The sequence below is a fragment of the Staurois parvus genome, unplaced genomic scaffold, assembly GCF_062004578.1.
Source record: "Staurois parvus isolate SC_StPar_1 unplaced genomic scaffold, SC_StPar_1.0 ptg000655l, whole genome shotgun sequence".
NCBI lineage: Eukaryota > Metazoa > Chordata > Amphibia > Anura > Ranidae > Staurois > Staurois parvus.
The window spans coordinates 1,161,139-1,175,020 of NW_028318451.1; the positions used below are offsets into that span (position 1 = coordinate 1,161,139).

The 13,882-nt window shown below is 41.1% G+C and overlaps 1 protein-coding gene across 1 annotated transcript in view; it reads left to right on the forward strand.

The window, feature by feature from the left end:
- Positions 1–13,882, forward strand: part of LOC149448846 (interferon-induced, double-stranded RNA-activated protein kinase-like) — a 175,280-nt gene that overhangs the window by 23,479 nt on the left and 137,919 nt on the right. The window contains exons 7-8 of the mRNA XM_089694190.1: positions 3,238–3,370; positions 4,502–4,569. Of these exons, the coding sequence (XP_089550316.1) occupies positions 3,238–3,370; positions 4,502–4,569 (201 nt within the window). The remainder of the gene's footprint in view (positions 1–3,237; positions 3,371–4,501; positions 4,570–13,882) is intronic.

Here is a 13,882-nt window from a genome sequence, read left to right on the forward strand (position 1 = left end):
CTTTTTGTTTTTTTCTTGCATACTGTTACTAGAGCAAGTGCAGTTTCACTGTGGTGACATTGTACCATTGTGGCAGTGATCATGTACAATGGCTGGCTGCTTTGATACCACTGTATGTCAGTGCCACCAGCCATTGTCTTTGATCACCACCACAGTGTATAATGTCAGCATCTTAATGCAGTCAGTCAGTTAGTATCCCTAATCACTGCTGCACCATTCAGTGTCCCTAACCACTGCCACCCTAGTCATATTGTCCCTGATCAGCGCCACACCAGTTGCAGTCCACTCAGTGTCCCTAATCACTGCAGTCTACTCAGAGCATCTATAATCACCACCGTGCCACTCAGTTTCCATAATCACCACAACAGTAATGTTGTCACTGATCACAACAGTAATGTTGTCACGGATCAACGCCACACCAGTCATATTGTCCCTGATCACTGCCACCCCAATTACAGCGTCTCTGATCACCGCTACCCCAGTTAGTGTCTCTGGTCACCGCCACACCAGTGCTCTGTTGCCTCTGCCTGCCACCTGTACTAACCCCGGCCTGTTTGATCATGTTTCTACCTTTTGCCTGAAAATATCTATTGTCTGTTTGGTGACAATGTCTCTGCCTGTGGCCTGAGCTGACCCATCTTCACATCCCACTGACTACATTCCTGCAAGACACCAGGCCAGTGGACATGGCATTCCTAGGGGGAGTCATGTACCAGTAGGCTAGGCTTGCTTGACTTATAGGACGCTACACTAAGCTATATTTCTGACCACACGTACAGAGATGACCATTATGGTACAATGGTTTTGACACAATTGGTTGATTTGTGTGATGCACAAAATGCAATGTCCAGTACAAAAAAAAAAGTCCAGACAGTAAAAAAATGTCTCACATGTGGTTTTGCCATTCTTGGGAGGAGTAGCAGAATGTGTTTTGGAATGTATTTCTAAGTATGCCCATGCTGCATGCGAGAAATATATCCTATTAAATTGACAACTTTTTGTATAAAAAAATATATATATTTTTCTCATTTTCCAAAAACTTGGGGCAATAAAATGAAATCTTGAAAACTGTCACCATGTCTCAAAAAAAAAACCGATGCCAATAAAAGTGAGTGCTCTTGTGGGTAAGCAACTAGACACTCAAGGAAACCAAATAAAGCTTTATGGAAAACGCATAAAAATACGTGCAGCGCTAATCAATAAATTATGGCGCAGAAATGTTCCAAATGACTAAAAAGACAGTATGGCAGTCATTCTAGAATAATATAATCAAACGTCCCGTATTAAACTTATTGACAGTCTATATAGTGTTCCCCTAAAATCTGCAGTGATGTTCCAAGCAATGTAGAGAGATTGTGCACTCACCAGATGCACAGTGTAAATGTGCATTAAGAAAAAATCCACAGAAGCCTCCTTTAAGGGTCTGGTCTGGGATGGGGGAAGATATCCTCCCTCTGGATGGATGGTTGGTCTGGTCAGGAGCACACGGAGATAATCCTCCCTCTGAGTGGGTAGTAGTATCAGGATCACACAGGGTAATATGAAGATCCAGCTGGCCAGAGGTACCTTTTAAGGGATGGGTGGGTTCAGGTGCCTGGATACAGGATCTCCCTTCTCTGGAATCTTTTAAGTTGCTGGATCAAGCAGGTGCTATGAATAAATCCACCTTATTCTGGTTCCTCTGGTCTTGCAGGCTGGTTCCCCATGGTACAGAACAGCGGTCACACCTATGACATTGCCCTGGGTAAGCAGGCTGTCATCAGACATATATTCCAAGTCACTTCTGCAGCTGTACCTTTGTAATGTCAGTGCTGTGCCACATAGGAAACTGCGTCCTTCTGACTGCTAGCACTGGGAGCTGAGCCTGTGTGCCTGTGTCTGGCACATAGAAGTCTCACGCATGCAGTGTCCCCATACTCAGAAGGCATAGAAGAGTGTGTTTTGGGGTGAAGAACTTAAATAAAACCTTTTTTGTTCCTTTTACAAAGTTGGCATTTTAATAAGGTATTTCTCACATATAGCATAAGCATTTTTTTATTAAGTTTTTATTAGGCTTTGCATGCAAAGAACAGTCTCTATTTTTTTAAGTAAGTCAAGTATGCTTATGCTATATGTGAGAAATGCCTTATTAAAATGCCAACTTTGTAAAAAGAACAAAAAAGGTTTTATTTAATTTCTTCATTTATCAAAAACTCGTGGCAAAAACATTTACTTCAGAAAACCCACCATGCCTCTTACCAAATACCTTGGACTGTCAACTTTCCAAAAAGGGGTCATTTGGAGCCATTTGTACTGTCCTGGCTGTTTAGGGCCTCAAGAAATGGGGGGTGGCAGGCAGTACATCAGGACTGATCAATTTTCAGCCTAACTTGATTTTGTCTTGGAGTGATAGATACAGGAATTTCCCATCCTGCTGTCAAAACACAGCTCTGTATATTGTATGTAGCTGAAGCTACTTACAGTTTATACAGTGCACACAGCGGGCACATGTAGTAATGAAGGTGATCAGCTTTAGATTTTGATCCCTTGGCGCCGGCGCCTCCCGGCCCTTTAAGGGTTTCAGAAGATGGGGGGCGGGGCTTAGGGTCATGTGCCTGCCGTGACACGGTGGTCACATGATCGAGAAAGGTCCCGATCGAAAGAGGAGATCGGGACCTTTCCATGAGTACCGGGCATTTGTGCTGGGAGCGTGCAGGGCACGCGCTCTCAACACATATGTTTTTTTTTAATAGAACACAAATGTGCGGCCACTTGGCGTCTAGGCCCAGATGCCGGGAGGCCGCACATTTGCTTTCGGGCGGCGCCTAGAGGTTAAACTATATGTTGTCTTTGAGTTTTTAAGATAGGTCTTTAGAATTAATATTGACTTGACGCATTGGAAGTGTTTCATTGTAGAATTTGTTTGCTGATTTACTAAATCATTCAAGGCTGTTCACTTGGCATAGTGAATTTTTTTAATATTTTTTTAACAAGGTGAAGCTGTGTTCTGATTGAATACCCATTCTTGTGGGAGGGAAATTCAAAAACAGGATTTGTTCTTGCATGGTGTGTTGATTGACTTGAACCCAACTTTACCAGTTTTTATTAGGCTTTGCATGCAAAGAACAGTCTCTACTTTTTTAAGTAAGTCGACCCTTTAATATCTGATATGTCGAGGCGCTATTCTCAGAGCAATAATGTGAGGGATATGAACTATGCTATACATGAAAAAAATAAACTTCCATAATTTTTTTAAAGGTTCTTCTGCAGTGCTGTTATTGGTGAGCGAATGTTTCCTGAAGCTACAGGAAAAAACAAGAAAGAAGCTAAACAGAATGCCGCACATTTGGCCTTGAAGGTCCTTAAGAAGGAGGAACCTACCAATGTTCAGGTATATTTTGCATCAGATTGGCATATTCGTGGTTGTAGCATTTGCCGTTTGGCATTATTTTTAGAAAACTATAGTGTTGCCATGGTCTCACAGTTTAGTATAGTTCTTCTGTCCTGACAGTAAAAATAATGATCTTTTAGATCAATGTTAGATAAAATATCAAATTCAATGGAAAGCATAATTTTGGGGCCAAAGTGTTTTATTTAGGCAATCAGAAACCTATCTATAGACATACTGATCAGCCATAACTTTATGAGCACTGATGGTAAATATGTTGTCCTTACATTTGATGTGTTAAAAGCTGAAAAAAATCGGCATCACAGACTGTTCAGGGGCCTACAGTGGGACCTAGTCTGATGAATTATGTTTTCTTTTACACCACATGGATGGCAGCGTGCATTGCTCACTGGGATAAGAGATGACACCAGGGTGCAGTATGGGAAGAATTGAAGCCGGGGTGGGCAGTGTGATGCTTTCACAGTGAATGACGAGGCTAACCACCTCTTCACTAGGTATCTCATCACACAGTGGAAGCAAAAGAATGTTACATCACTGCTGCTTTTAATGCGAAAAATGTAATCACTTTCACACCTGAAATTCATATAGTGTTTCCATTTTTTTGTCTAACCCCTGTACAAACTTGTTGCTGAACAAGTATACCCCTTCATGGAAACGGTGTTCCCTAATGGCAGTGGCCTCTTTCATTCGGATAATGTGCCCTTTCACACTACAAAAAATGGTTCAAGAATGGTTGGTTTCAATAACACAACATCAAGTTTGAGGTTTTGACTTCAGATTCTCCAGATCTCAATTCAATCGAGCATCTGTGGGATGTGCTGGAAAAGCAATTCCAATCCACGTAGGCCCACCTCACAGCTTACAGGACATAAAGGATCTGTAACTGACAGCTTTGTGCCAGATACCACAGCATACCTTCAGAGGTCTAATGTTGTCCATACCTCGACAGATCAGGGCTGTTTTAAAATATTAGGTGGATTGTTATAAAGTTAATGGGTGATCAGTGTATAATGAACGTAACATAAATGCTTGGAATCAGCATAACATTATTTGGTATAAGACCTCAGATTGTATGTATGTATGTGAATAATATGTGACTTTTGGCTAACATAGTTACAACAGATCCTAGAGCTAGATGATGCTGATCTGATGCAAGCAACAAGTACTTCTGAATCCGAAAGGTAATTTCATATTATTTTCTTTCATTATTTTTCAGCATTTTCTTTTTATATGAATGAATAACATTCAGCCTACAAAGAAAATAGGAGGATATTTGATTATGCCATTCACACAAAACAAATGTACCAGCAGTTTCGCTGGGTGAACAGCTATACAAATGTTTTTTATAAATATATACCAATACGCTTTAGTCATCATCAGCATATGTTTTAAAAGTAAAAGGTACTGATGCTGATTTCTGATATAAAAGCTGACCTGAGTAGGACTTGCATGTCCCTTTTTTTTACTGCTTTAAAGCTCACAATTTATGCAGCTTAAGTTAGAGCTAAACCCTCCTTTCCTTTAGAGCAGGGGTCTCCAAACTTTCTAAACAAAGGTCCAGTTTACTGTTCTTCAGTGGCTGGAGTGGCCAGTGGGAATTAAATAAAAAAATGCCCCAGTGACCATGGGAGTAAACAATGTCTTGGGCTTGGAGAAGGAATTGTGCTCCATAATTGATATTAGTGGGAGGAATAGTGTCCCATTATTGATATTAGTGGGACAAATAGTGTCCCATTATTGGTATTAGTGGGATGAATAGTTCCTGATGATTGGTATCACTAGGAGGAATAGTGCCCCATCATTAGTCTCACTGGGGGCAATAGGGCCTAATTGTTTATATCATACAGGTTATATTTTAGTTTCATCAATTGGGCAGATGGTGCGTAGTGACACGCACCCTCATCCAGCCTAGATTTGCCCTTTTGAAAGTATATTAAATCTCAAGGCACCCCAGTCTAAGGCTAGGTTCACAGCACTGTGTGTTGTTGTGGGTATCACAGCTGTTCCCGCACTTGCAACAAACTGCAGCTAAAACACTCTGCTCTTTACAAACACATGGGGCTGCCATTCATTCTTAACGGCACCCCCATGCATTTAAAAATGCAGCGCGTTTGCAGATGTGGGAACCACTGGGAGATCACATGGTGCAAAAGCACCATGCAATTTCCCAGCAGCTGTGGCTTAAAAATTAAACTCCAGCATGGCAGCCCATTCAAATGAATTAGCTGTTGTGCCTGAGAAAACGTGGCCCGCAAACCTGTAATACCGTGAACCTAACCGAAGAGCTCATTCACACGTGAGTTTGGGGGATCGTATAACAATGCGGTATCGCCTCCTCACCACCTGTCAAATTCCTTTTGATAAGTGATCCAAGCATGAATTGCTTTTCAGAGGAGTAGCATTCCTTACTGCTAGTTGGAACGAGCCCTGAAAAAGCAGTCCTTCTAGCTTACAAAAGTAGTTCAGATTGAACAGTGTGTAGAGGTCAGGACCAAAAGTGACGTATAGGCATACAAACACATGAAAATATATATGTGTGTATATATATATATATATACACACACTTCGAAATTTCCGCTCACATTGGGAGTGTAGAAATCAGGTGAAGGTGAGCAGGGGTGTGTGGGAGGGGTGGCGGCAGTGACCAGAAGCAATCTCCTGTATGTCTTTCAATGAAGCAGCTGAAAGCCGTGGGACGGAGAGGAGGAGATACGGCTTTCAGCTGCTTCATTGAAAGACATACAGGAGATTGCTGCTTGTCACCTCCCCCACCACTGCACTGATCATCCCTGAATGTTCTGTTTCTTTCTGGATCCCCCTGCTTTGTGCTCCTCAGTGCCCAGCCCCTCCCCTATCCTCCGCACCAAAAGGAGAAGAGGGGAGAGAGGCTGGATTTGCTCTGCCTCCCCCTGTGCCCAACCACACTCCAGTTTGTGCAGTTTCAGAGGATGTGTGGGCAGGAAATCGTACACAGAGCAGATGACAGCTCTGATTCTTCTGACTGAGCCATTTCAGTCTGACATCCCTTTCTTCCACCGACCCCCTCCCTCCCTTACCTCTTCCTTCCTTCCACCAACCCCTTCCTTCCTTCCTCTTCTTCCTTTCTTTTTTTTTTTTCTTATCTTTTTTATTAAATTTTATTTTATACATACAAAATAAAACAGCCATACAGTATACAGTCGTGTTCAAAATAATAGTAGTGTGTTGAAAAAAGTGAATAAAGCTCAAAATCCTTCTGATAGCTTTTATTTCCATACACACAAATGCATTGGGAACACTACACATTCTATTCCAAATCAAAACCTGAAGAAAAATATATCAAATTTGTGTTGTTCCTCTAAAAACAATTGAATAAAAGTGAATATTAGACTGTTCAAAAAAAATAGCAGTATTTGTATTCTTCTTTACAAACTCAAACATTCACTATATAAACTGAAAAATGTTTGAAGATTTTGCTTTCCTTTGAATCACTTTATTAATATTTAGTTGTATAAGCACTGTTTCTGAGAACTGCTGTACATCTGTGTTGCATGGAGTCAACCAACTTCTGGCACCTGTGAACAGGTATTCCAGCTCAGGATGATTGGACTACATTCCACAGTTCTTCTCTATTTCTTGGTTTTGCCTCAGAAACTGCATTTTTGATGTCACCCCACAAGTCTTCTATTGGATTAAGTTCCGGGGATTGGGCTGGCCACTCCATAACATCAATCTTGTTGGTTTGGAACCAAGATGTTGCACGTTGACTGGTGTGTTTGGGGTCGTTGTCTTGTTGGAACACCCATTTCAAGGGCATTTCCTCTTCAGCATAAGGCAGCATGACCTCTTCAAGTATTCTGATGTATTCAAACTGATCCATGATCCCTGGTATGCGATAAATAGGCCCAACACCGTAGTATGAGAAACATCCCCATATCATGATGCTTGCGCAACCTACTTCACTGTCTTCACAGTGTACTGTGGCTTGAATTCAGTGTTTAGGGGTTGTCTGACAAACTGTCTCCAGCCACTAGACCCAAAAAGAACAATCTTACTTTCATCAGTCCACAAAATGTTGCGCCATTTCTCTTTAGGCCAGTCAATGTGCTCTTTTGCAAATTGTAACCTCTTCAGCACATCTTTTTTTTTTCAACAGTGGGACTTTGCAGGGGCTTCACATAGGCGTCTTCTAATTGTAACAGTACTCACAGGTAACTTTAGACCTTCTTTGATCTTCCTGGAGCTGATTGTTTGCTGAGTCCTTGCCATTTTGGCTATTTTTCTATCCATTAGAATGGTAGTTTTTCGCTTTCTTCCACGTCTTTCAGGTTTTGGTTGCCATTTTAAAGCATTTGCGATCATTTTAGCAGAACAGCCTATCATTTTCTGCACTTCTTCTTCTTTTTTTTTTTTTTTTTTTTTTTTTTAATTTAAATATTTATTAAATTTTTCATATTAATACAAATACCCAAAAAGGGAAACAATTCAGATATAAATAGGCATTTATAACATTTCTACATTATCCCTTCTAAAAACTTTTCTTTCCCATTCCACCCCGACCCTTCCCACCCCTCCTCCCCCCTCCACCCCCTCTGCAGTCTCTATCCCATTTTACTCTCTCGAGGCATTTTTAGCTAACATCCTAGTTCATAGTTTCCTATATTTCTCTTTCAATCCTGCTTTTTCCCACTTTTCCCATCTCATATAATAAACTCCCATGCTATCTTCCTGCATATGGTATGATCTTTCCATTCTACCTATCTGGTTTACTCTATTAATCCAGTCTTCCTCCTTCGGTACCTCAGTTTTCTGCCAAAACTTGGGAATCAACCCTTTCGCCACATTTAAGAAGTACCAGACTCCTGAGTTTTTATATTTATTTACAGATGTCTCCACATTAAGTAGGAGGCACGTCGTTGGGTCTAACCCTATGTCAATTTCAGTTATTTCTTCAATCAATTTAACTATGCCCTTCCAAAAAACCTGGATTTTCGGACATTCCCACCATATGTGAAACACCGTGCCTATCTCTCCACATCCTCTCCAACACATTTTTGAATTTTCCCCATTCATCTTGTGCTCAACACTCGGTGTAATGTGCCATCGTGTCACACACTTATAATTAATCTCAACCTCTCTCATACTAACATTCTCGTGTATCAATCTAAACATCTTTCTCTGTTTGTCCTCGTCAAACCCAACTTCCATGTCCCTTTCCCATTTTGTTATAAAACTTAACTTTGTGTTTGTGTCTAATTCAGTGAGTATTCTATAGGTTTTTGAAGTACTGTGCTTCCCATCCCTTCGTGTTTCTAACAGCCTTTCAAACATATTCCACTCCTGTTTTAATCTCAGGGGTTTCGGGAGGTTTCCAATAAAGCATTTCAATTGATGATATTTCCACTCATCTATTCTAATAAAAATATCTCCCTTCTTCTCTATTAAATCTTTAAGTGATCTCAATTCCCCCTCCACCAGAACATCTCTCAGTTGGGTATCCTCCTTTCTAAACCATCTCCCTGATATCTTATCCTTTCCCGGGGGAAAGTACTCAGTGTTTGTGAGAGGCATTAGTATAGAATTAAATTCCCATTTCATGTTTTTGTGTAAATTGTCCCATACCCTTAAAACATTTGAAGTGTAAATACTTGTGCTTTCTTTAATTCCCCTAAACTGTGCTGGAACCCATATCATCTGACTCAATCTAATTCCACTAAGATCATTTTCAATAGTTACCCAACTTTTCCCCTTGTGGTTAAATGTCCAGTCATATATTCTTGCTAAAACCACTGCTTTATAGTATCTCTTGACATCTGGTAGACCCAATCCCCCTTTCTCTTTAGTCCTACTAAATGTTTCATGTGCTATTCTAGGTTTTTTATTCTTCCATATGTATCTTGTTAACATTTTTTTTATTATCTTAAAGAAGGCCTCTGGAATTTTAATTGGTACCATTTGAAATCTATACAATATTTTAGGCATAATTACCATTTTGACTAGGTTTATACGTCCTATCCAGGATGGGTTTCCTCCTTCTAGTCTTTTTAAATCTTCCCTGATCTCGTTTATCAAAGAAATATAGTTTAATCTATACAAATGCTTAGATGAGGCAGTGAGTTTTATTCCTAGGTATTTTATCTTTTTCTCTCCATATAAAGGGGAATTCTTTTTGTAGTTTTTCTTTTTCCTTCTTTGATATATTAATATTCAAGATCTCTGTTTTTGTTGGATTAATTTTTAGATTTGATAGTTCACCGTACTCCTTCAAGATCTTCATTATATTTGGGAGAGTTATTCGGGGATTCCCCACATAGAACAATAAGTCGTCCGCAAAGGCCGCTACTTTATGTTCTATAGTTTCTATCTGAATTCCCTTTACCGCTCCACTGTTCCTTATTGTTGACAACAGAGGTTCGAGTGACAATACATATAGTAAAGGGAACAGTGGGCAGCCCTGTCTTGTTCCATTAGACATTCCAATGGGTTCTGATCTCTCCCCATTTACCGTGATGATTGCAGTAGGCTCCCTATATAATTTACTTATCCACTCACACATTCTATCACCTATCCCCAGCACTTTTAAGTTGTCCATCATAAAGCCCCAGTCCACTCTATCAAATGCCTTCTCTGCATCAATTGACAAGAGCACCACCGGGGCTTTCCCTTTTCTACTTTTCTGAATAAGCATCAGGGTTCTCAGGCCGTTATCTCTACCCTCTCCCCAGGTACGAAGCCCACCTGATCTCCATGGATCCATTCAGGCATTAGATCTTTCAACCTGTTTGCTAAAACCTTTGCATACATTTTGGTATCTGTGTTCAATAATGAAATAGGTCTATAGCTGGAGCACTGAGATGGGTCTTTTCCCTCCTTGTGAATAAGTACTACGTGGGCCTGTAAAGATTCTCTCCTCACTTCCATCCCACCTCCCAAAGCATTCATATATTTTTCCAGTTTGGGTAACAGCACTTCACTAAATTTCTTATAGTACTTAACTGTATAGCCATCCGGGCCTGGGCTTCCCCCCCCCCCCCCGTGCTTCTTAATGCTGTTTTTATTTCTTCCTGGGAAATTTCCACGTCCAAGGAGTTCAACTGTGCTTCACTTAGTTTTGGTAATCCCGCGTTTTTTAAATATATCATCTTTTTTTCATTAATTGCCTCTTGAGCTTCTTTTAGAGGACCTTGGGGACTAATATTATATAACTTTCTGTAATACTCCGTAAACACTTTAATAATCTCTTTAGTTGAGTGGGCCAACTCCCCCTTAGGACTTTTTATCTTTTCTATATAGTTCCTATTTTTCTTTTTATTCAAAGCTCTCATTAGATATTTTCCTGGTCTATCTCCCCATCTATATCTCTCATTTAAAACCCTGTTGTATACTCTTCTCTTCTCCTCATCCATCAACCTCTCTAGCTCATCTTTTTTATCCATTAACTTCTGTCTTGTATCTTTTGTTATCTTCTTTTTATGGATCTGCTCCAGGTCCAGTATTTCTTTTAGAAGCCCACTGACCCTCTCTCTTCTTTCTTTTTTCTTCCTTGCTCCTGCCGCAATCAAGATTCCTCTTATAAAAACCTTGTGACTTTCCCAAACTGTAGCCATCGATACTTCCTCTGTTTCGTTCTCCTTAAAATAGACCTTAATCTCTTTCTCGATTTTCTGAGCTAAGTCCTCATCCAGAAGAAGAGCCTCATTTAACCTCCACCCTAATCCTCCAGTCCACCTTCTTCCCCATCTCATTTTCATTACGACCGGGGCATGATCCGAGAACGTTCTTGTCTCTATATCAATTTTAACCAGATGTTGTATAAGTTGATGGTCTATTAAGATGTAATCTAATCTTGAGTACATCTCGTGTGCATTAGAGAAGAAGGTATAGTTTCTGTCTTTCATATGCATTATTCTCCAGGTGTCCACTAGTTGATACTCATGCATCACTCTCCTCAAAGCTCTCAGAGACCTACTCCCCTCTCTTTGCACAGAGGAGGTATTATCCTTTTGTGGGTCCATACAGAAATTTAAGTCTCCTGCAACTATCAATCGCCCTTTTTTAAATTCCATTAATTTTTTCAACAGACCCTTCATATACATCTCCGGGTTTTTATTAGGGCAGTATATATTGGCTAAAGTACACTCAATCCCCTGAAGTTTACCTTTTAAGAATAAAAATCTCCCCTCCGGATCGGTTCTTCTGTCCTCTAGCTCAAATCTCATATTCTTTGCCAAACCTATTGCAACCCCTTTTGCTCTTTTAATTGGAGAGTCTGCGTAATACCATATTGGATAGTATTTAGATTTCAATTTCACATTTGCCTCTATCTCATAGTGCGTCTCCTGTAAAAATACCACTGACGTTGCCCTATGATGTAACTCCTTAAACAACTTAAATCTCTTCCCTGGACAACTCAACCCGTTCACATTATAGGTTATAAACTGTATTTCTTCCATCCTTCCCAGTTCGCTCCATTGCTCTTCCAAATTGCCTCTTCCTCTTTACCCCTACTGTCATGCAGAGTGTTAACCCAATACCTCCTCCCCTCCCTCCCTCCAACCCAACTCCCATCCCTCCCCTCCCCCCATCCCTCGATCTTTTTTTCCCCCCTACCCATATTTAGGCTTGAATACTGCCTATAAACCATTTGTGGATCTATTTCCACCACTGATTTGATGCTTTGGGCGTAAGCTCCACCCATGGCCAGCTAGCCTCTCCTTCGACCTCCCCAGATCCCCTCTCTCTATCCACAGGAAAATACAAAAATCTTTACTTCCCCCCCTCAGCTGAAGTTCCCGAGGGATTACCATTTCAACAAAGGTGGGGCCTGGGGGGTCGAGAGAGATAGAAGAGAGGGAAAAGAGAGAAAAAAAAATTATTTTTCTCAGTTTTCCCTCCCCTCTCTCCCCACCCCCGGGCCTCCCCTCCCCCCGACCCGCTGCCAGTCCTCTTTTCTTGTATCTTCTGTTTCCCTTCTTTCTTTTTCTTCTTCTTCCCACCCCACTATCACCATTCTTTGCAGTTTCAGTCTGTCACAGAAATCCCTCAGGTGCTCCGGGTATCTCAAATATGCTGTTACGCCATTTTTCCAGCCAATTAAACAAGCTGGGGTACCCCATCTATACTGAACGTTCTGTTTTCTCATTTGTTCCAACAAGGGTCTCAGGGATCTCTTCCTCCATAGGGTCTCTGTTGTTAGGTCCGCATAAATTTGGATATTTAAGTCTCCATAGTTAATTAATGATCTTCCTTTAATTTTCCTCCATATCTCCTCTTTGACCCCAAATTTTTGGAACTGGACCACTGTATCTCTTGATCTTTCCTTCTCCGCAGCTTGATTAAACTTTCCTATTCTAAACACTCCATCCAGTTTAATACCGTCTGTTTCAGGTCTGTCTCTTATGGCGTTTAGAATTTTTACAACTAGGTCATATAGTGATTCCCCTTTTACTTGCTCTGGAATTCCTCGAACTCTAAGGTTACATCTTCTTTCTTTATTTTCTTGAACTTCCATCCCATAGAGCAATTTTTTCTGGGTATTCTCCAAGTAAGTTATTTTTTTCTCTAGATTATCTATGGTTTGGGCCTGGTTTTTAACTTTATCCTCTGTTTCTTCCACTCTCGATAGCAGGTGTCCTAGATCATTCCGCACAACTGTCATTTCTTGCTTTATCATTTTTTCCAAATTTTTAAACATTTCTATCATCTCCTTTTTATTTGGTGCTTGTAGTTCACCGTCCAATTCCCTTTTTTCCAAGCCCTCTGTTGTTAGGCAGCCACAGCTACCGTTCATACCCATTGATAATCTAGGACTGTTTCCCAGAGAAATGTCCATTTCCCCTTTTGCGCTTGCGCCTTGGGCCCTTTCTGGCGTAATATTTCCTTGTGATGTAAATTTCTTTATCGTATCTGTTTGAGACCCTTTGGGCCCTGTTCCCTTAGGACCTTTGTTCTTCATTTCCTCTAAATCTCTGATTTCTTCTCTTATTCTCAAAATGGAATTATATCAGTCCTTTAATTTATACACCAGACAAAACAAGCTGTTTTCCCTTATATTTATACTCTCCTAGGACACCTGGAGCTCTTCTCATCTTCTCTTTCTTAGCCCAGGGAATCCTCCCCTCCTCTCCTTCACCCCTAGATTTCCCATATCACTCGGGGTTCCCCCATACGATAAGCCCCCAGCAGCTCTCACTCACCCATCTTCTCCAAGCAGTGGCTCCGAGCTTAAGGGATAGGGCTTTCGCAGCAGCTCAGTCCAAGGGGGGATTCCTCTGGGTTTCACTCCTCTCCTCGTGCCCTTTGTCCAAGATCTTCACCAGAAAGAAGGGTAGCTCTCTTCACTCTATTGGGTCACCAGACCCAGGATCCTGCCCTTGAGTCCTCCGCAGTCAGGCCCCCACTCCCAGCAACATCACTCCTCTTCCAATCATGTAGTGCAGGGGAGAGCTGGCGTGTCACTGCCACTCTGACAGGGAGCCGGCCGGCGTCTCTGCCTCCCAGTAGTGCTTTGCAGCG